Source organism: Schistocerca serialis, chromosome 3 (genome assembly GCF_023864345.2).
Source record: "Schistocerca serialis cubense isolate TAMUIC-IGC-003099 chromosome 3, iqSchSeri2.2, whole genome shotgun sequence".
NCBI lineage: Eukaryota > Metazoa > Arthropoda > Insecta > Orthoptera > Acrididae > Schistocerca > Schistocerca serialis.
In genome coordinates this window covers 975,261,109-975,285,820 of record NC_064640.1, presented here as the reverse complement: position 1 = coordinate 975,285,820, position 24,712 = coordinate 975,261,109, and the positions used below count along the sequence as shown (strand labels likewise).

The 24,712-nt window shown below is 41.0% G+C and overlaps 1 protein-coding gene across 4 annotated transcripts in view; it reads left to right on the top strand.

Annotated features, from left to right (window-relative positions):
- The window catches only part of LOC126471409 (protein transport protein Sec16A), a 241,503-nt gene that overhangs the window by 14,661 nt on the left and 202,130 nt on the right, over window positions 1-24,712 (top strand). For all 4 annotated transcript variants that reach the window (XM_050099541.1, XM_050099542.1, XM_050099540.1 and 1 more), the window contains exon 2: window positions 10,848-10,976. In XM_050099541.1, coding sequence (XP_049955498.1) covers window positions 10,857-10,976 — 120 coding nt within the window. In that variant the 5' untranslated portion in view covers window positions 10,848-10,856. The remainder of the gene's footprint in view (window positions 1-10,847; window positions 10,977-24,712) is intronic.

Below are 24,712 nucleotides of genomic sequence, written 5' to 3'. Positions count from 1 at the left end.
TTAGTCACATCACCAACAGTTGACTTGGGTAGCTTTAGGAGGCTTATTACTCAGGTGACATCCATTGACAAGTAGATGTTCCAAGTCACTGAGCTAACCTGACATACCCATTCTGCTGTTACTGTTTCTCTAGTGACAACAAGCAACTCTCCATTCATTTGATACAGGCAGATCCACCTCTCATGATGTCACAGGGGTGTCCAGATACTTCTGTTCAATAGTGAATTCATAGTGTAGTTTGTAGTGACAAATTGATCTGTAGAGTAGCTGGAGTGCTAGGTGCTGATTTGTTTAAGATTTAGAGAAGACAATGAATGTGACATAAGTAGTTCAGTTAAAATTACAGAACAGATCCAGCAGTGGGTAAATGACCTTCTGAATATCATCCCTACTTGTCTTTTGTTGTTTGAACATAGTCATAGTAATGCCAGAAATATATGTGTAAATAACGCATTTTGGGAAAATTTAAGCGATACGTGACAATCTTGTGCAAAACTGATTTTGAAATTTGTGGAAACTCGTCACAAAGAATTCTTATTATGAAGCATCTGTTTTCACGAATTTTCTCATTCACTTTCTCAACCAAACCATCATTGAGAAAAGAAGACCATTCACTCTGTGCTTCATTGTGAACATTGGTTCATCTATCATTGAATTGTCTCACCCACTTTCTCACCATTCCATCAGTCATTACATTTTCACCACAAATCTCTACAAGCTGACAATGGATTTTAGCTAGCTTAATGTTCTTTGCATTCAGAAACAATATTACAGAATGCATTTCACTGTCAGTGGACTCGGGGATTGTCTTAAACATTTTCAATGATCACCAACAAATGGAAACACAACACAATCGAGCTGCAATGGCTTCAGTGGAAAGACAGTTAACCAGGGAGATGGGTGTGAATGTGCAGAACTGGTATACCAATGCTGCAGTGGCGGTGATAGAACGTAGTAGCACTTACTTTCTGGACCCACCTTGTTCTTGAATTGAGCAGTGCTCAGAATGAAGAGAAGTGAATAGAAATAAGATTCCTATTTCAGATGTTATTCTTTCAGATTTCTCCACGTGCAAAATGCAGCTGTCCATAGATATCTATCCGCTCATAGCTATCATTTGGGAAGTGTTCGCCCTCCCCCTTTTTTGTGATAGCTCTGCCTTTCTTTCGGAAGTCATTTGTGTAGCTGCTGAATTTGAGCAGTCTTATCATTTTTCTTTGTAGGCCTACTGAGGATACTATTTATCGTACATTGGGTTTATTTGAAAAGTGAAATATTTGAAGTAGTAACAGTTGCCCATTATCTTGATATATGTGTATTTTATTTTCCTAGTTGGAAAATGCAGTTGTTATGGACTGTAGAGGGGGGTGCTTAATCATATGTTTGTGATATTTAAAGGAGAAAGTTGTTGTGGATTGCAATGTCCAGATGTTGAATCTGTGCAGCTATTAGTACCTGCAATGTCACCAACCATGTTATTTGGTCACTTTGTGAGGAACAAATATGGAGGAGCTGCTCAGTAATCTGCACTGCAGACAGTGTTGCAAGTCAATATCTGCAACCAGCTGCAATTGGCTGTATTAAAAATCACAAAAAGACTGACTGTTAAACTGACAATATTGACTTTTAGGGCTTTTCTGGCACATGGTCAGTATGCAAACCGGTTGTATTGATCTTAGACTCAGAGATTCAGAAGAACATAGACTACTGTGAGAATAGCCTTGCTGAGGTTTAGCAGTGGTCACATTTCTCACAAACTCCTTGGGCCCTGCGTGGTAGTGTACAATTTGTTGGTCAGTTGGGAGGCCCTACTGCCACACAAAAGTTACCAGGATGTCAGTATTCTTGTTCATGTGAAATAATACTAGGAGTAGTGATCTGAGGGAACTCAGTGGCTTCAGGCCATGGAGCAAGCCTAGCTACTTCTGGGCCACATCTTGCCATGTGAAGTTGTAATGGTACCACCGACCACGATAAAGGGCAATGATGCTAACGTTATACCTCTGCGAGGAATTTTTGAAAGTTGTAACCATGAGATAACCTAATGGAAATAGAATAATCAAACTGGGAACTGTTTTCGAAACACTCCACTAGAGTATAATCAATAGTAAATGATGAGTCTGGAACAGTCATTCTCCCAGTACAAAAGTGAGTTGTAACATTACATGATAAAACCAGTCACCAGCCTAATTAGGCGTTCTTGTGCAAGCAAAATGATAAAGGAGAAGGCAGTGTTAAGGCTAGCCTAACCTTCCTTGACACACACATTAAACTCTTTCCTTATATCTGTTCATACTATAATACAGTAACCTAACCTTCCAGATAAATGCATTACTAACAAATGGCCAATGAAATAGTGAACAGTAACATATGCCTCTCAACAACACATACCTTAAATGAACTAGGTGCAACAGTGTATAAAACCAATTACCAGCTCACATGAAACTAGTAGCGTTATTGGACAGGGAAAAGCTTGAAATGATTCTGAATTTAAACCAGGGGGTCTGCTAATGATCATAATCTATAACTTCATTGCTTGGTAGAGGGTCTCTCTTTGCATTAACCAGCATGCATTAGAATAGATGACATAGTAAGCAGTTCTTTCTTAAACGTGGTTTGAAAGAACTAAACAGAATACCAATCTAACTAACTGCATTGCTTCATTAACTAACTAGCCTAGTACATGATGGCCATTAAACTTTCATGGTTAGAAGAAGCACACTCATTAACAAAACTACACCAGTATGTATGAGAAGTCGTATGTATTCTTATAATTAATTATCAGTTAAGGAAAGCACAACAAACTATAACTCTTTAAATAACAAATGTGCTTTCATAAGCAGTCTTTTGACCTACTCAAAATTATAATTGGCTGTGCAAATGACAACACAACATTAAATTCGGGTTCAACCACTTTTTCGTAATAAATTAGGACACTCGGAATTAAATTTACTAGGATAGGATTCCTGTCCAGGTTTGTAATTTGGGATAATCACAAGTGTAAGATAATTTTTAGCAACACCACCATTATTATTAAAATCAACCAAATTTCACAAATATGTGATCCATTTACAGAGTGCCAAATATAAACAATTTAGTGGAAGGCTGGTGGTACTGGTGATGCAATTTGCAGTGGCTGTTAACCTGGCGGCAGTGCAGTCATGGCAGTACTGTTGGCCTCGCCCATTACATATATTCTTGGTGTCAGAACTATATTTTTATAGGGCCAAAAACCATGCCATGATAAGGTTATCACCAAATGCAGCATCTGAGGCCCATAAATACTGCCCTTAAGCTCTTCTGGCCTCAAAACTTCAGGAATTTGAGCCACAATGATCTGCTACTGCTTGCAATGTGTTAACCACAGCACTGCTCAGTCCAGACTCCTTACCCAGCACGAGGACGGGTTGCCACATGCATGCCAACCACACCTTTTCCACTCTGCCAGGCTACTTCCTTAGCTGCAGGGCTTCCCCACATCTTTTACATTCAACCCTATGTTTCCAAACTATGGACCAAGTCATTTACAGTACAGTACATAACAATCATTCCATTAGTCATTTAAATCCTAAAACATAATTTAAACAACATCATTCAAAAGTTTCACATAACTGAAACATGTATACATAGTCAAAGAATTTCCATTACAGATACAACATTGTTGTTGTTGTTGTGGTCTTCAGTCCTGAGACTGGTTTGATGCAGCCCTCCATGCTACTCTATCCTGTGCAAGCTTCATCATCTCCCAGTACCTACTGCAACCTACATCCTTCTGAATCTGCTTAGTGTATTCATCTCTTGGTCTCCCTCTACGATTTTTACCCTCCACGCTTCCCTCCAATACTAAATTGGTGATCCCTTGATGCCTCAGAACATGTCCTACCAACCGACCCCTTCTTCTACTCAAGTTGTGCCACAAACTTCTCTTCCACCCAATCCTATTCAGTATGTCCTCATTAATTATGTGATCTACCCATCTAATCTTAAGCATTCTTTTGTAGCACCACATTTGGAAAACTTCTATTCTCTTCTTGTCCAAACTATTTATCGTCCATGTTTCACATCCATACATGGCTACACTCCATACAAATACATTCAGAAACGACTTCCTGACACTTTAATCTATACTCAATGTTAACAAATTTCTCTTCTTCAGAAATGCTTTCCTTGCCATTGCCAGTCTACATTTTATATCCTCTCTACTTCAACCATCATCAGTTATTTTGCTCCCCAAATAGCAAAACTCCTTTACTACTTTAAGTGTCTCATTTCCTAATCTAATTCCTTCAGCATCACCCGACTTAATTAGACTACATTCCATTATCCTTGTTTTGCTTTTGTTGATGTTCATCTTATACCCTCCTTTCAAGACACTGTCCATTCCGTTCAACTGCTCTTCCAAGTCCTTTGCTGTCTCTGACAGAATTACAATGTCATCAGCGTACCTCAAAGTTTTTATTTCTTCTCCATGTATTTTAATACCTACTCCGAATTTTTCTTTTGTTTCCTTCACTGTTTGCTCAGTATACAGATTGAATAACATCGGGGAGAGGCTACAACCCTGTCACTCCTTTCCCAACCACTGCTTCCCTTTCATGTCCCTCGACTCTTATAACTGCCATCTGGTTTCTGTACAAATTGTAAATAGCTTTTCGCTCCCTGTATTTTACCCCTGCCACCTTCAGAATTTGAAAGAGAGTATTCCAGTCAGTGATGTCAAAAGGTTTCTCTAAGTCTTCTAAGTCTACAAATGCTAGAAATGTAGGTTTGCCTTTCCTTAATCTAGCTTCTAAGATAAGTTGTAGGGTCAGTATTGCCTCACGTGTTCCAACATTTCTACGGAATCCAAACTGATCTTCCCCGAGGTCGGGCTTCTACTAGTTTTTCCATTTGTCTGTAAAGAATTTGCGTTAGTATTTTGCAGCCGTGACTTATTAAACTGATAGTTTGGTAATTTTCACATCTGTCAACACCTGCTTTCTTTGGGAATGGAATTATTATATTCTTCTTGAAGTCTGAGGGTATTTCGCCTGTCTCATACATCTTGCTCACCAAATGGTAGAGTTTTGTCAGGACTGGCTCTCCCAAGGCTGTCAGTAGTTCTAATGGAATGTTGTTTACTCCCGGGGCCTTGTTTCGACTCAGGTCTTTCAGTGCTCTGTCAAACTCTTCACGCAGTATCGTATCTCCCAATTCATCTTCATCTACATCCTCTTCCATTTCCATAATATTGTCCTCAAGTACACCGCCCTTGTATAGACCCTCTATATACTCCTTCCACCTTTCTGCTTTCCCTTCTTTGCTTAGAACTGGGTTTCTATCTGAGCTCTTGATATTCGTGCAAGTGGTTCTCTTTTCTCCAAAGGTCTCTTTAATTTTCCTGTAGGCAGTATCTATCTTACCCCTAGTGAGATAAGCCTCTAAATCCTTACATTTTTCCTCTAGCCATGCCTGCTTAGCCATTTTGCACTTCCTGTCGATCTCATTTTTGAGACGTTTGTATTCGTTTTTGCCTGCTTCATTTACTGCATTTTTATATTTTCTCCTTTCATCAATCAAATTCAATATTTCTTCTGTTACCCAAGGATTTCTACTAGCCCTCGTCTATTTATCTACTTGATCCTCTGCTGCCTTCACTACTTCATCCCTCAAAGCTACCCATTCTTCTTCTACTGTATTTCTTTCCCCCCTCTTTGTCAATTGTTCCCTTATGCTCTACCTGAAACTCCGTACAACCTCTGCTTTAGTCAGTTTATCCAGGTCCCATCTCCTTAAATTACCACCTTTTTGTAGTTTCTTCAATTTTAATTTACAGTGCATAACCAATAGATTGTGGTCAGAGTCCACATCTGCCCCTGGAAATGTCTTACAATTTAAAACCTGGTTCCTAAATCTCTGTCTTACCATTATATAATCTATCTGAAACCTGACAGTATCTCCAGGCTTCTTCCATGTATACAACTTTCTTTTATGATTCTTGAACCAAGTGTTAGCTATGATTAATTTGTGCTCTGTGCAAAATTCTACCAGGTGGCTTCCTCTTTCATTTCTTAGCCCCAATCCATATTCACCTACTATGTTTCCTTCTCTCCTTTTCCTACTGACGAATTCCAGTCACCCATGACTATTAAATTTTCGTCTCCCTTCACTATCTGAGTAATTTCTTTGATTTCATCATACATTTCTTCAATTTCTTCGTCATCTGTAGAGCTAGTTGGCATATAAACTTGTACTACTGTAGCAGGCATGGGCTTCATATCTATCTTGGCCGCAATAATGTGTTCACTATGCTGTTTGTAGTAGCTTACCCGCATTCCTATTTTCCTAGTCATTATTAAACCTACTCCTGCATTACCCCTATTTGATCTTGTGTTTATAACCCTGTAGTCACCTGACCAGAAGTCTTGTTCCTCCTGCCACCAAACTTCACTAATTCCCACTATATCTAACTTTAACGTATCCATTTCCCTTTTTAAATTTTCTAACCTACCTGCCCGATTAAGGAATCTGACATTCCACGCTCCGATCTGTAGAATGCCAGTTTTCTTTCTCCTGATAATGACATTATACATAAGCAATACTAAAATTTGACATAGAAATATTGATACAGATACAAAATAGGTCAAAAATAGGTGTTACAAAGTTTTACTAACTAAACCCAACTGCCTCATACAGCTTTGTGTTTTGAGGAAATAAAGTGAAAACCTTACGTTTGAAGATATGTTAGTTGAGTTGGAAGAAGCATTAAATAATGTCAAGTAGTTTATAATAGGTCTAGTATCCCTCCACTCATGTGATGTGGAGCCATTGATATTATTTACGTGCCGTACAGTTGAATATTCGCATGGTAACGGCCCACTACAGGAAATAAATACCCATCTCGGCCAGTTCTTATATCATTAGTGAAGCCTTCTTTATACCCATTCATGAATACAAGTGTCACTTTGCTATTCTAGATCTAGACTTTGATTTGAAACTCCTTTTGATTGTGTATGTCATTTGACGATCCTGGATATGTTCACTGGTACTGATTCAAACTCTCATTACTTAACTGTTGTAACGTCTGCTGACTCCTGTGTTTTCGGCTGTCGATCAAGTGTCGTTCAGAGTATCTACATACTATATGGTTTTAGGTCTGCCCAGTTTGTCAGGCTATGACACAAAGTTGAGTTATCAGAAGTTCTGTGAAAAAAGGCAAAACTGAATTAAAATATCAACTTGTATTTTACTACGACAGTAATGCTTTATACCCCAATGCATCAAAACTAATTAGCATTGATACTTCCAGTAGCCAGAGCCTAAAATGTGTACATTGAACTTAGTTTAGTTTATTTTACATGCTTCTATTTGAAACTAAGCAGCAAATAGTTTTTATTTGTGTTCAGTGCATTTTAATTTCTGTACTTGTTTTTGTATGTTATAGAGCTATATGTATTTGAGTTAGTGATGTATCTGAATGTTGCATCATTCAGTTTGAAACAACAATAATTTACTAACACCTATTATTGCTCTAGATCCCAAGTCTTTCCCACAAGTTGAGGGATATACTCTCAGCAACTGCAACATGAAGATTGTGTGTTGTACTTAAAAAAAAAATGCTATATCACTAATGTCAATCTATAGTAGAACCATGGAGAATTTTTATGCTTAGGTGTTGTGACACTTTTTGAGAACAGAACTGTACTCTGTAGGATCAACATGGATTCTGTAAACAGTGGTCTTCTGAACATTGTCCAACTCGGTTTGTGCACGACGTCTGGAGGACAGAATTGAACAGTGCCCAGGTTTATATGCTTTGACTTAAAGCATTTGATGCAGTTCCACACAGTCTTCAAGTGAACAAAATGTGAGCTTACTAAATATCATACCAGCATTGGCATTGGATTGAGGACTTTCCAATAGACATAACTCGGCACATTATTTTTACTGGTATGAAATTATCAGGTACAGAAGTAACTTTGAGAGTATTCAAAGATAGTAATGTATGGTCATTAATATTAACCATATACACTCCTGGAAATGGAAAAAAGAACACATTGACACCGGTGTGTCAGACCCACCATACTTGCTCCGGACACTGCGAGAGGGCTGTACAAGCAATGATCACACGCACGGCACAGCGGACACACCAGGAACCGCGGTGTTGGCCGTCGAATGGCGCTAGCTGCGCAGCATTTGTGCACCACCGCCGTCAGTGTCAGCCAGTTTGCCGTGGCATACGGAGCTCCATCGCAGTCTTTAACACTGGTAGCATGCCGCGACAGCGTGGACGTGAACCGTATGTGCAGTTGACGGACTTTGAGCGAGGGCGTATAGTGGGCATGCGGGAGGCCGAGTGGACGTACCGCCGAATTGCTCAACACGTGGGGCGTGAGGTCTCCACAGTACATCGATGTTGTCGCCAGTGGTCGGCGGAAGGTGCACGTGCCCGTCGACCTGGGACCGGACCGCAGCGACGCACGGATGCACGCCAAGACCGTAGGATCCTACGCAGTGCCGTAGGGGACCGCACCGCCACTTCCCAGCAAATTAGGGACACTGTTGCTCCTGGGGTATCGGCGAGGACCATTCGCAACCGTCTCCATGAAGCTGGGCTATGGTCCCGCACACCGTTAGGCCGTCTTCCGCTCACGCCCCAACATCGTGCAGCCCGCCTCCAGTGGTGTTGCGACAGGCGTGAATGGAGGGACGAATGGAGACGTGTCGTCTTCAGCGATGAGAGTCGCTTCTGCCTTGGTGCCAATGACGGTCGTATGCGTGTTTGGCGCCGTGCAGGTGAGCGCCACAATCAGGACTGCATACGACCGAGGCACACAGGGCCAACACCCGGCATCATGGTGTGGGGAGCGATCTCCTACACTGGCCGTACACCACTTGTGATCGGCGGGGGGACACTGAATAGTGCACGGTACATCCAAACCGTCATCGAACCCATCGTTCTACCATTCCTAGACCGGCAAGGGAACTTGCTGTTCCAACAGGACAATGCACGTCCGCATGTATCCCGTGCCACCCAACGTGCTCTAGAAGGTGTAAGTCAACTACCCTGGCCAGCAAGATCTCCGGATCTGTCCCCCATTGAGCATGTTTGGGACTGGATGAAGCGTCGTCTCACGCGGTCTGCACGTCCAGCACGAACGCTGGTCCAACTGAGGCGCCAGGTGGAAATGGCATGGCAAGCCGTTCCACAGGACTACATCCAGCATCTCTACGATCGTCTCCATGGGAGAATAGCAGCCTGCATTGCTGCGAAAGGTGGATATACACTGTACTAGTGCCGACATTGTGCATGCTCTGTTGCCTGTGTCTATGTGCCTGTGGTTCTGTCAGTGTGATCATGTGATGTATCTGACCCCAGGAATGTGTCAATAAAGTTTCCCCTTCCTGGGACAATGAATTCACGGTGTTCTTATTTCAATTTCCAGGAGTGTATTTAATGTAAATTATCTCTTGGATAAAGTAAAAAGCTCCATGAGGCTGTTTGTTGGTGATACTCTACAGGGATTGGCATTTAACCATCAACATAAATAAATGTAATGCATTGTGCGTAAATAGGTGGAAAGGCCTCTTATTGTCAGAGGACACGATTGGGCATCAATTAATGGAAACCAAATGGCCTTGAAATGTCTTGGTGTATGCACATGGAATGACCTACAGTGGAATGGTAACATGCAAACAGTTGTGGGAGATGATACTCTAGGCTAAGAATCATGAAAAGAAACCTAATGAAGTGTACTTCACTCACAAAATAGGTAGTTTAATAGACACTCGTTTGCATAGAATGATTTCTTTTCCCTATATTTAGAAACATTTGTTTATTAGGAAATTATCTTTCCACAGTTCACTTATTTGAATGATTTGTTCACCATATTTGAATGATTTCGTGAACCATTTGGGGGCCATTTAGTTGTCACAAAGTAAGGTGCTTGTCACAAAGTAAGGTGCTATCATTTTGAGTGGACTGTCTTGCTAGCTGTGAAAGACAGTTTTCTAATAATGTACTTAGAAAAAATTTGCACAATTTTGTTACGTTTGTAGAACAATTTGAAATGAATCTTGCCGCCACCACCACCACCACCACCATCACCATCACCACCTTTCCCTCCCTCTATATTTAGTACTTCACTGTCCCACAGAGCAATATTTATTGAGGTATCACGACTTACACATTGCGATGATCCATTGAGTAAGGTGTAGTAGCATTATTTGTTGGTGAGATGTGATGGATGTGAATTTTTAGGTACTTTAGATGAGATCATAAATACCTAGGAAAAAAAGTCCCTAGAGCTGAGACAGGATGGCGAATTATATTTTTAACAGTTCGGAATTATTTAAGTTGTAAAGGAATGTCGTAAGTAAAAATGGAGGTGTAAGGGGGTGAGGAACAAAATTTGAAACAAAAAATTGCACACATGTTACTATTATTTTAGTTTTTGTGGCTATGTAGAGAGGGAATGTAGTCACAGGGCACAGGATAGGATAGGAAAGAAAGAGAGAATGCATCAAACCAATCTGAAGACATGCTGTAAGAAAAAGGTGTCATTCCAGTAGTTCTCATGCAAATATTGAAGTTCTTTTTTACACCTGTAAAATGTCTTGATATATTAAAAGTGTGCACCAGAGGAGGCATTCCAGTCTCAACACTTGTCACAGGTTTTTTTGTTGTTGAATGGCTGAAACCTTTATCTATCTTAGTATTTTGTGTTGAACAGCTGTTGTGACATTGTGGAAGAAATGTTTCTCATCTGAGTGCTATTTTTCAGATAATGATACCCATTTTCTAATATGTGTCACTGTTTATAAAACTTTCTTAGAAGTAAGTAAACAAGATTGTTAACATCTTTCAGAAAACACCAATGTCAAAACATCCAGAAAGCAATGGGTCCTGGTTTCCAAAGAGCAGTGCACAGTCCCAACCAGACAGCAATAGATCATTCCAGACATACTTCCCGTCGACAACGAACTCTCCACCAGTGGTGAGTTAGGCTAAAGTTTATTGTGGGGAAATTATAATTATAATTAACTTAGCATTCATTCTTTCAGCAAAGTGAACTAATGCAAGAGACATGCAATTAATTTCTGAGCAATTTTTTAAGATCAACACGAATATGGTAACTAAGTTTCTGCTGACAATTTACAGTCAGTGTTTGTCCATTCTCAAATATCAGTGGATTGTTTAATATGTTGCTATAAAATTCGAACTCCAATGGTGCAAGGGTTCTGATTCTGTGAAAGCTTTTGAATACTGTTATTTTGTCAGTGTTCATTAAGACTACTGTTACGTATGATTTAGTGGACCTCCAATTTTTGCTAGCAAAACAATTTGATTTACTTTCACTTAAATATAAGATTGCAGCTTATCCTATCTGACTCAGCAGAGAGTTGTAAATGTCTTAGCTATCCCTCTTGTATCTCATTTTGCTTCGCCATTTTGTTCCATGAAGTTCATAACTGTGTTACCCCAAACAGTTGCAGAATTGATGTCATGTGCCAAGCCTGGAAGATAGATTTCTCAGATAATTGTCCTACATTAAAAAGTAAGTTGTAAATAATGATCAATTGAAAACTAGGCAAGTTTGTGCTCTCAGGATAGCTTTTCAGTTAGGTGACAGATGGTCACTGTCATGATGCTCTCTGCTATTGAAGCTGGTTTCTGCTGCTAAAACATTGGTTAGGCATTTTCTTTGCCACACCATTGTACATCCAGACCTGGACCTCTTCTTGGAGAACCACTGCCTCAGGATAGTCACACAGTACAGATGTTTGGACCTCCTCTTCAACAATAAACTGACTAGTTACACCACATACATGTGTGAAAGCTTAGTAGTCTCTGCTCTCTTAACCATACTTCTTGAGGCACAGATTCTACCACCCTCCTGTGCTTTTATGGGACACTGTCGTTGCAACTAGACTACGGACGCTGTGTATGTGGTTTGATAACACCACTGGCTTTTCAACTGTTAGTCCCCTGCAGCTAAGGAGGTGGGTGGTGGGAAGATACACACTAGCAAGAGACTATATCATGTGACACTGCAGCCAGTAGCATCATTCTGCTGTTTCTCCCTCTTTCATACATAACTGAACTTGCTATGAACATGCAGTTGTTACTTTCACTTTTATGCATGCTTGGTGACTGCTGTATTTGTCCTTGTAGTATTTGTTGTATTTGATGGAAAAGAAAAATACCAAGTTTTGTAGCGTTCCGAGTGTATAATTTCTTCAAATTGCCAGATGGGAGCGCTGATGCTTATGATGTAGGACTGATGTGAAAGTCATGCAGTGGATGTTCAGTAAAGAGAACATATCTTTTCAACCCAGTGGATGCTTATCCACTAATCATCACAGAAGTAATGCAATCATGAGAAAGACATAGGCAACCTAGATGAGTTTGCTAAATATGTTTTCCATTACTCAGTATTCCACATGTGTTATATAACCAAATACATGACTACAGAATACAGCTTCACATATGAATTATGTTCAATATTACAAATATTAATGGACATGGGCTTCAGGTATCTTAAAATAGTAGATGGGAGGAAATTATGTATGGAAAGGAGTGATATGGTGGTTGTGTAGAATAATACAAGAGATCTAAGATGTGAAACACCCTGCATTTGTTACATTGTCAAAATATGTGTAAACCTGAACCATATGTCATCAATGTGATAGAATATGAGGGACATGCTTGGTGATGTGAAAAATTTTTGTGGATAAGGGATGTCACCTTATTGTCACTCATGCAGGATCAGCAGACATGGCCTTTATTCTTCAAAGTAAACTTACTATTCTTTAGGAACAAATGTTGAAAATAATGTCTTTGTTACTGTAAGTTGATGGTTGCATTGCAAATTAATAGTTGGTAAAGAACTGCCTTTGTGTGGGGCTTAAATAATTTTGAGTTATTTGTGTAAAGGCAAACGATAACTCTAGTAGTTTTCATCTGAGTGATGGTTAAAACTACCTTCTTTTAACATAAAGTACAAGCTGTGATGTATCACCTCTTCATGAGCTACATGAATATAGTTAGTCATGCTAAGCTGCTTCTTTCAGCGCCCCACCATCCCCTCCAGCTGACGTCGATTGGGTCGCCAGACTCACTATAAAAGTTTCACCCCCTGAGACAAGTAATTTATTTTAAATTAGAATTGCAGACCCCTCTGATAGCTGTGAAGACCTACCTTCCATTCATAAAGATAATTGAATGTACTGACAACTGTAAACAAACTAAAATTGTCACACACAAAGATTAAAGCGGACACTGGGAAAGAAATGATGACACAGTGACTAAAAGCACTTAAAGGTGAAAAGACTAATTGTTAAAAGGACATGGTGATATAAACGAAAAGTGAAACAGTTTTGTTCATCAGGGTGTGTATGACCTGGGACAATCGGGAGATCCGGGAAAAAACATAGGAATTTTTTCATGTGGAAGAAAACCGGAAAAAACCCGGAAATTTTTTAGAATGCCAGGAACTTTTCATTGTTTTAGTTTTCAGTTAAATTTTTACAATTTTGACTGGTAAGAACTGATACTCTAACAAAGGATATTACTATATCCCACTACTGCGGAATAATACTGCAGCAATAAAACGTGAAAGAGAGAAAGAAACGAAAATAAAACTTAAATTGCAAATAAATTGTGCCTTATGCAACAACAATACACAGTGCTCATACAAGTGTCTGCCAACTCCAAAATGTGTCAAAGGCTTTAGGAAGACTATGCCATTGCTTCATAACAACAAATTGCCTCTGATGAGCGCGACGTCACAACTGTTTACATTAGATTCGTTAGAGCAGTTACTAGCGGCCTCATGCACATGTGCAGTTGAGTCACGTATGACTAGTACATTCTGCCGCTTCTGGCTACAGAAATGTGGCTGTTGGCGGTGTAAGCAGTAGCAGCTAGCAGACAGATGCTACCCGGAAAATTTTACTGGTGTGCCCAAGCTGCCAGATTCATGCATGCGCAACAGGCCGGAATCAAGGGGGGGGGGGGGGGTGGGAGAATCAGGATATCTGACTCTGGTGGCAATTTTGGGGGGGGGGGGGGGTGCCTAATTCTTGTTCTTGAAGCGAAAAAACCTTGATTCAAAAAGCACCTACCATCCAGCGCACGTTGGTCTTTCAATTATTCATATGATTTTAAACACAGCCCTGTTGGTTTTTGAACACATTCTAAGTTGATTTCTGAATTAATCATAAGTTGATTTTTGTATGCGTGCTTAGTGTATGTCATGTCTCTGCCAGGGGAATCCTCGTAGCATCTAGAAATAAACTTTCCTACAGACAAAAGGGGATGGGGCTATACGAGCTGAGTGGAATAAAACCGAATGGATAAATGCTGATGATTGTTTGTCTATGTAGTTGACCAGGTTTGCAAATAATCAGCATTGTTATAATTACTAGTGAAATCCACAGATTTAGACTACCAGAGTGGAAATAAATGACTAATAGGAATAACAGGTAAGAAAGATTACGTATTATCTTATCGGTGCATCCAAGAAAACGAAATTTTGACAGAAAAATTTTGGTCAGATCGCTACACTAGTAAGGGCCAGTTGTACAGTCCCTGGCTAGCAGCCACAGAAGTTTCTATTCTGGGAGCAGTGCGGAAAACGCGGTGTACGAACGTGTAATACCACCTAACCGGAGAATAATCGTGGCATAACTAAACCAGTGATTCTGGCAGGGTTAGTGAACTTAACCGGAGAATAAGTTTTGACGATGACAGGAATAGTTACAGAATTAGTGATGACAAGATTGTTTGTTAGAACAAGGATGGAGAAGCAACGGGAACCTCGCACAAATTATGGAAGAATATGGTGATTCCAAATTTATATAAAAATTTTGTACTGCTATTATTTGATCCCGTGCTTGAGAAACTGGAGCATATGAATGAAATGTGAAACTGTTTCCTAACATAAAGTTTTTTGCCTGTAGTAGGCCTAATAGGCATCTGATATTGGTACTTCATGAATTATATTATGTCATGTTATAAAAAATGACCATTTGTGCCAAGACAATCTCATTTATTTGTGTGTTACAATTGCTGTGAGATTAGATGCCACTATCTAGTATTGCCCTGGTTTGGAAATATTGTAGATGTGTGGCTGATGTGCAGAGCAGTCTGAGTTATAGTGGAGAGATGGGTAGTCTCCACATGACCTGTGTTTACATTTAGTGATTTTTGCTGTTTCCTCTTCATTTACTGCTCTCACATCAAATGAAAAGAAAATAGATTCACATAATTACGGAAGGCTAAAATATGTTATTAGTTTCAGATTTTATTTTATTTCCATCTTTTGGACAGTCAAGCATTAATTGCCTTGCAGAACAATGAAGTTATTTTTGTAGATTTGCTAAAAGAATTTGGCTTTTGTTAATTCTTCTTGCTTAAGCAGTCAATTTATTCGAAACAAAGTGTTTAATTCCACACTATTGGCTAGTTTAAACTGTGTGTTGCATTTCAAGTACATGTTTTCATCTTCTAACACTTGTAGCATTATGCCATAATAAAGAACCATACATGAGATAATACAGTACTGGTACTCCAAGAAAATTTACATTCCAAAAACCACATTGAAAAGCTTAATATCAGGTCGAGGCCTACTTCATCGGGAATCTGCATGTACAAATGTGCACATTACACCGAATTATGCATTTTAGTATGGTTCACGAAATTCCGATGCTCTTGGAGTATCCTCTGATCTCTAGTTTCTTTTATGACATAATGTAAAATCTTTTCATGCTTTACACGTACGAACATACGGGCTTCCTGTGTCATCGTAGCTGTGCAAGTGTGGTGATACATGTTATCTGATGCTCTCTGCCGACTGCTGAAATGAACCTATTCCTAACAGGTAATGAGAAATTATTGTGAATGGTGGTTTGAAAAGCATTGCTTTCAAAGTAAATTTCCTTGTATGAAAGTTGAACTGTGTGCGAGAATGTACAATGAATTTCTTAAATTACAGAGCATTTCTTATTGTAAAGTCAACTCTTTGATGATGAGCTGTTTAGATGAATTTTGAGCCTAGGAGATCAGACATTTATGTCATTATTAAAAATTTTACTGGCACATTTGTGTGATATATCTTAAAGTGTAACACAAGCAAGAAAGATCAACATTATATGTGAAAGCTTAGATTCTCTTGCAGCTTATTAATCTTTGAGACTAATATTATATGTGAAAGCTTTACATTTCTTGTAGCAACACTATATATATTAATTTAAACCATTAACTTTTCCTGTTTGTGTGTTTGCACTACTTAACAGTGGTGTTGCTATTGGCTGACTATATCATGTGTCCTATGCTCTGAATATCCGCTGTCATCGGCTTGCGAGGTCACGTGATATGAGCTATGACTTGCTTACTAAAGCGCATCACAATTTCGATTTCAATGCTTTGGAAAGCAACATGCGGTGTTTGTTAGAATTCGAATTTATACTTTTGTAATACAAAAATACACAGCATACATGTTGCTACACATCAAAGATCTTTCCAAAACGTGCTTTTCCCCCTGAGTTTCATTTTCTAAAGTGCTGAGAAATTCTACACCGGTGTATAAAACAATAACTATTCAAAGGATTGATATGTTTTACAGTTCCGAGGGTAAGTATACTGTCACTTAACACGGAAAAAGTGTATTTTCGCCTGGAAGAAAGTATATTTTTAACCGAGAAATCCAGGAAAAATCTGGGAATTTTTTTTCCTTGTCCGCATATACACCCTATTCATCTCCTTTAATTAACATTTCTATATTTTTACATATTGACACATAAGGTTTAATTTAGCTTCAGTAACACCATTCCAGGTCATTGTTGTTAGCTAGTTATGTGTCCTCCAATCTTCTACATAATAAATTATTTGCTACCACCTGTAAACAAACTATAGGAAGTTTCCTTTGGCACTTCACCTTTCATAGTGACCATTGTGTCTATACACATTTTGCTGGTCCAGGTCAAACTGCCAACCTCTTCCTTCAGATTCTCACACCTCATGCCTCTCACCACAGTTCTCACTTCCCCTTCACTCTGAGCCCCAACCCTAGCTTAATCCTGACTGTGCCAGCTGCTTTCCTGCTCCCGTGCCCCAGGACACATTCTTGGCCTCTTCCCTTTTTTGATAGAGATATGCTCCCGTTGGTCACTTGGTTTCCTTCTACCCCACCATCTCATCTGCTCCTCCCAGATGAATGTCCTGTTATAACTGTGGCTGGGAAATCACCCACTACAAATTTTAATCAGAAAGTAACACTTGGCAGCTGCCAATACACATCCTTTCAGTGTTAGCAAATTGCCCCAGAGTTCCCAAAGCTGCTATAGTTCCATAACAAATTCAGAAGAGGCACTGGCATCACGGCAGACATTGCTGAGAACAGAACAGCTTTGCTGTATTGGCATTCTGAGGGCAGGTGTTCCCATGTGCAAAATAAGCTGGCCTTGCGGCTTGCAGAGACATAGCACAGTATGCACCATTCCCGTTCTTTTGCCAGAGATGATTATGTAGAGAGAACATTCTCATTGCTGTCAAGGTAGAAAGTTTCCCAATTTAACCAAAGTATGACCGGAATGGAACTTACTGATGATGGTCAAAATAAATGTTGCATATTGCTGAAACTTTAATATTGAATGTTGCGATCCAGAAATAAGTTAAGATATCAACACATTGATTTCTTTGTAAAGTAATTCTAGCAGAAACAGTCCAGGTTTTTGCCATGAGGAGAGGGCACTATTTGGGGTCTGTGACAAACGTATCACCTGTAAATGTAGCAGTACCTGTGTTGTGTGTCATTATGAGGCTTGTGTTGCTTAAGGATGGTTTGGACAACAATGACATGCGATCAGAGGCTCCATATAGTCACCCTAATGGAGCAGGGAATGAGACAGGTGGAAGTTGCAGTGAATGTCAGTGATTTCTCTAGAATCTGGAACAAATTTCTAGTGGCAGGATCAGTTGAAGAACATGTGTACAGGACTGATATCTGAGTGCAGTTGTCAACACAAATGGTATGAAATAGGCTCCATGAGCAGGGATCAAGTGCCAAAAGAACTCCCAGTAATAGTCCTCTAAACTGGGTTCGGAGAGGTGCCAGTGTCGCATGGGCACGAAACAAGGCTCCAGCCTTTGCAGCTTTCCATGCTGCATGTCTGTCCTTGTGCTGTTCTGCTGGAGGACTGGTATCCTTCATGCTCTGCACACATGGAACTTCCGAGGCCACCTGCCCCATTTCCTCCAGGAATTTTTGAAAGACAGAGTTGTTAAGGCATTTGTTGGTCCAGTCTAGTCAGACACCTTTATCCAGGAGAACATGATGCCTCAAGACTCCATCCTGAGCATCATCCTCTTTGTTATAGCCATTAAACCTATTACGACCTGTCTCCCACCAGGCATCTCTAGCTCCCTTTTGGTCGACGACTTTGCAATCTATTGCAATTTTCCACAGACTTGTCTCCTTGAGTGGAGTCTTCAGCAATGTCTCAATTGTGTCTATTCATGGAGCATATGGAGCGTCGACAATGGCTTTCACTTTTCCACTGACAAAGCCATTTGTATGAATTTCTGGTGGCACTGTGGGTTTCTTCCACCGTCTTTACATCTTGGGCCTGTTGTTCTTCCATTCGCCGAGACTAAAAAATTCCTGGGGTTCATGCTTGATAGGAAACATTCTTTGTTTTACCACATGTCTTGCCTGGCAGCTTGCTGCACCCAGTCCCTCAGTGTCCTATGTGGTACTTCCTGGGGAGCGGATTGGATGACCTCTCTCCATTTGTACTGATCTTTTGTCCATTCAAAACTAGACAATGGGTGTTCATTCGTCTGCATGTCTGCCCATCTTAATAAAATCCACCATTGTGGAATATGTTTGGCTGCTGGAGCTTTTTATACTAGCCTTGTTGAGAGTCTCTAAGCAGAAGCTGCTGAACTACCAGTGTCATACCAACATGACGTTCTCCTCAGCAGATTAAATTTGTGACTGCTAAATGTGCACTGAAAATATAGTGAGAGGGGGAGGAATGTTATGACCGTCTTTTTCGGTACTGGTGCACTTTGCTGTAATCATTCACCCGCAGTTTCTGTTCAGCCAGGCTACTGTTAAAGTTTCAACTCATTGCTGTCATCTATCAATTTCTTAGTTTTCATGGCTGGAAATCATTTGTAAGTGTGTTTGTGTTGAGTATGTGTGCATCCTGCCCAGCTGTCTGCCTAGTGCCCAAATGATAGCACTTTGCTCAGCACCCATATTACCTTCAAACTACCCTAGATCCAATTTGCTGCGGTGGATTTTGTTTTAGCCCCATTGTACCTTCGTTGTAATTCCATGTGCCTCCTCCCCCCCCCCCCCTCTCCTCCCCTCACTGTCCTCTTAGGTGTGTACACATTCCCCAAGCCATGTTAGACTATTTTAAGTGCCTAAAACCTCAGTTGTCACTATTGTTTGACTTAGCTTCCATCAAATCCATCAGCAAAGCTAAGGTCCTGAAATCAGTAATACTGATGTGCTTTCATATGTTTTAAAGGCCGGGAACGATACTATACCAGAGTCCTGTATTGGCTTTGCAGTGGAACTGGTGGCTTTTGCTAGAGGCCTCCATTTGATCAAGAAGAAAACTGACAACCAATTTGTGGAATTCTATGATAATATGAGCAGTCTGCAGGCTATTGACCTATGTTACATTTACCAGCAGACAGTATCCGCTATCCGTGACCTTCTATGTGACCTCGGCTGTATTGCGCCTTCAGTCATTTTCCTCTAGATCTTGAGTCATTTGGGTATCCCAGTCAGTGAACTAGTTGACTGTTTAATCAATGAAGCAGCCACATGGCCAACATTGGTAATGGGGATACTGGGCACTGATTTCAGAGCACAGATGAGACTGGCGATTCATCCCAACTGGAGTAGGGGAGCTACACCTTCCTCCAACAAACTGCATACCAGCAATAAACCCACTCCTTTGTGGCAATTCACCTACCATTTGTCCTGAAAGGAGTCCATTGTCTTTGTCATGATTTTAGCCTTTCCTTCTGTGCAGTAACCCCCCCCCCCCCCTTTTCCCCCTTCCCATGTGCTTTGCCGACGGTGGCCCACATCCTTGTGGTCTCCCCCTTCCAAACCCTGCCCTTTCTGCACTTTGATGAAAGGATGGCTGGACAGGTTTTATGCTTTCTCCATGTGAGAGAGGCTTTTGTGCTGTCTGTAGGTGATACCATGCAGTGTTGGTTTTTTGCCCTGAATGTGGGCTTTGAAAATTCTGTCTGTGAGGTATGAGATGTATTACTCCGGGGGTGATTGCAGTATTGTTTATTTTATGTATAAGGCCATTATTGCAGAAATGGTTGAAAGCTTACAAATACCTAGAAAAGCAGGCACTGTGGTTTGTAGAAGTGGTTTGGTACATCGTATCCTTGGCAAAAAATCAGAAAAAAATCATCAAACAGGCATTCAATTGTAGTGGGTGTTAAATTCATAAGCACGAAAAGCCCAAAATGTTCACATTTAAAATAAGACGAGTAATAGACATTACATGAGTAAGTAGAACTGGCTTCGTATTTTCCATGGAGAAAGTCGTCTAATGGGTCTTACTTAAAGTGGACTTCAACAACATCAGGGCAAAGAAGCTAAAAATCCTGTGAGATTTGAACTTCAGTCTTGATGATAAAATTCTGAGGTACAAGTAAAGAACAAACAGATTTAGTCTTTATTGCAGAGCAAGTAATTTTAATATTTAATGTATTGGGCGTTACATACTACATCATTCTTATGAATTCTGGACTCATTTACATTCTGAACTGTAACTGAGGATTTTTTCAACATTAACATTATTGATTAGGTGTTCTAGAAGAAACAAAATTACATTTTTCAAAGTTCTGAGAGCAATAAAGTTGCATTAAACCTCTTTTTCTGAGACATCAATATTTTTGCAAAACTCATAAAATCTCTTCCTCCTATCATTTTAATATTTGGCATAGCTAATTTAGCCATTATATTACTTAATTTTATGTAGGAAACATCATTTTCTTTTGGATTAAATAATGTTTTATCACATTCACAAGATAGCAGAAACATTATTTTCACATCACTTTCTTCATCCACAGCACTTTCGCTTACACCAATGTATTTGTATTACTTAAATTCTTTAAATTATCTTTGCTACTTTCAGCAGCAACGTGAACTAAAACAAACAATCCTTCATTCTCTTCTTCCCCCCTTTACTTTGCCTGACTCTTCTTCACAATCAGAGTAGACTTGATTGTAGTGAAGCCTTGTACTTGCACTTAGTTGTTCAACTTCCAGAGCAAAAATACCCTCTTTCTTTTCTTCTTACTGAGATACTTTTAGATACGAAGAAATGCGTCCAGCTGTACAAGCTGAAGTGATGCCAGCCCTGTGTATGTGGCATGAAGCACATATGGTCCCATCTTTCCTCAAATGCCAACTCTTTTGCAAGAATTTTCACTTTGTCGGCATATATACTTTTGATACTTTCCACATGCTTCTTAATGTAAGTGTGGAAAGCATCTGCTGATGAAACAATAATTATTCTAGAATTCACAGCCGTCCAAAAACACTGCACGTTACATTGCCACCAATCCCATCCCGAGCTTCTTTGGCACGACAGCTGGCAAAGAAATACCACTCCATTTCTACACCATATTCACATGTCATATGGCAGATGTTTGACAGAACAGATTTATTTTTGAACTGTCGAGCACAGTTGTCACTAAAAATTGTAAGATGATTGACTGTAGGTACTTCCGTCTTTATTGCTGTGACAATTTCAGCAAAATAAAGCACCTACAGAATACTTATTGTGAGACAGGTCATTACTAACAGTAACATAAGGTTTGAAAGTACTTTCATATAACCTTAAATGACAAGTGAAGATGGAAATTATATTATGACTCCAGAGAGCAGATTCCCTCCAGGGAGCTCACGGCTCTTTCATGAGGTTGCGTGGCGCACATGGAGCCCCAAGCTATTGCGGCCCACTCTTCCCTCTTCCTTCCTGGGCTGTTATTTCCCATCCCCCGCCCCAAGGACCATGCTCCTCCTCCTCCTCCTCCTCCTCCTCCTCCTCCTCTTCACTCTCTTTCCCCCCTCTCGGTGTTATTACTTATGTCGACCTGGCTATCCACATGGTTTCTTGTATTCCTTCAGATTTTTGTTCCTGTTGCCGTTTCTTTTTCGCCTTTCCTTTTTCCCATTTCTTGGTTACCCTTTGGGGATTGACCTCCACTTTTAAGATTTCTGTCCATATTGTGAGCCATCTGGGGAAAACCTCCCTTTCTACAATCTGTGGTGTAGATTCCTCTACCCCCCCCCCCTTCCTTCCCCGCCATGCCCCCCCCCCCCCCACCCCTACTCCCCACCCGCCACCCCAATAGGTCACCAGCACATGTAGCCAGCCAGTGTTGTGGGACTGTTATATACCCATCTGGCTGAGCTCCCTCACAGTGCTTCTGATATCTTAGCTGTTGCCTCCCCATGCATGCCTATGAGTGGTTGCTTGTCATTCTGGAGCATCAGAACTTCCGGCAACAGCTGCTGTGCCGGATGGCCCTTGCTGTGGCTTGGTGGGGTTCACAGGGAGAGCCCCTGATCGGAGTGAAGGGTGTCAATGTGGATGCTTTGTGTATGAAACACATTAAGCTCCAAAAAACATAGCGAAACACATTAAGCTCCAAAAAACATAGCCACTCTTCTATGTTGTCAATGAATCATTTAATGCCACCATTATGACTCTGTTCCCTTCCCTGGCTACATGCGGGGAGGAGAGCCAGGCTCGCCAATTTGTTGAGAAACAACTTTCCCTGCTACCTTGTATGTGGTGAAGTGAAGTCTCTTGGTAATATGTAGTCAGGTTTGCTATTATTCAAAACTTCTTATGCTGCTCAATCTGCAGCCCTTCATGCTTGTGACCATCTTGGTGACATCTTTGGGTCCATTACCCCTCATCAGCCTTTGAATATGGTTCAGGGAGCCATTTCATAGAGACCTCATCCTCCAAACTGATGAGCAACTCCAGGCCAATCAGGAACAATGGGGTGTTCATTTAGTTAGGTGTGTTCAGAAAGGTTGTAAGGATGGTTGGATAGATACCAGCACCTTTACTCTGGCATTTGAAGGAGATACCCTCCTGGAGAAGGTCAAGTTTATGTGTTATTGGTATGATGTGAAGCTGTATGTTCCAGCACCCATGAGCTTTTAGCAATGTTTGTCTTCCCACTGCCATTGTGTGGAGAATCCTCTCTGTGGTGAATGTGAACACCCGCTTCATGAGGGGAGTATCTGTGTTTTTCTGCCCATGTGTGTTAATTGTCACAATCGTCTCTTTCCATGCTCACCAGATTGCCTGGTTTATAAGAAGGAAAAGGAGGTACAGGAGTGTAAGTCCCTTGATCAATTATCCTATACTGAAATTCATCAGAAATATGATCATGTTCACCCTGTGTCGATGACACATAACTTTGCCTCTATATGTCCTTTCCCCCTCCTCCCTCCTCCTTAGCCAGTCCCAACCCCTTCTCCTCTCCCCCTCCCCTGCAGTTCCCACAGCCTCCCCTGTAGGTGTCACGCCCCCTACCCAACCAGAGAAGTGTCCACCCCCCCCCCCTCCTCTTTTGGTGCCTGCCAGTGGTGAAGTTCCCTCCTAGGACCCAGGACTCATCTCCCCGGTGTCTCCCAGGTTGAAGGCCTGCAACAACTCGCTTGGCCAAAGAACCTACAGTCCGTGCTCCTCAAGGCCACCCACTCTGTCTCAGGTCCAGATTTTGCAAAAGCCTGCTGTCTCTCCTTGCCCTGCTCTCCTGGACGTATGAAAGAGGAGGAGAAGAAGAAGAAGAAGAAGAAGAAGAAGAAGAAGAAGAAGACACATAAGTCTCAGGACAAGGCCCCCCCTGTGCACCTGGAGGTGCCGTCTTCCACCTCACAACCTGAGTCTGACATCCTATTTATGGATGTGATCCAGTCCTTGTTGGCGATGGATGGTGACTCAGCAGCATGATTGGCTCCAACTCATTCACCTCCCATTTGGATCCCCGTTCTGTGCTTATTGCTTATTCAATGGAACTGTAATGGGTACTACCATAAGTTAATGGAGTTGCAATCCCTTATTTCCTTTACTCAGCAACTTGTACCTTTCTCCAGGAGTCTCATTTTACTGATGTCCACTCGCAAATCCTTCATGGATTCTGTGAATTCTGCCAAACCGCGTCGGCACTTTGAGGGCTTCCAGCGGCGTTGGACCATACAGATGTCAGTATGTGGATTCCCCCTTCATAGCACACTGGAAGCAGTTGCCGTCTAGGTCCACTTGTATTCTGTAGTCATGATTTTCCATCTCTAAATCTCTATCTCCCTCATAACAGCCCACCTACACCCACTGACCTAAATGCCCTCTTTCAGCAAGTTCCTCCTCACTCTCCCCCACCCCGGGGACTTGGCACTCTTTGGTGGGTTCATGCTTGGCTACCATGGGGCCCCAAGCTTCACAGCTACTTTTCCCTTCTGTTCTGCACGTCTATCCTCTTGCTATTCTTTTTCCCCTCCCTTGGGGAACATGTCTTGGGTGTTACTGGGAATGTTCATCACTGACATAAGAACAGTCTCACCACTATTTTTTGTTCCCTTTTCCTTTCATTGTTTACCTTCTCCTCTCCTTCCTCTGCTTCAGCATTTGAGGTTCCTCTTTTTCTTCTTCCTCCCTG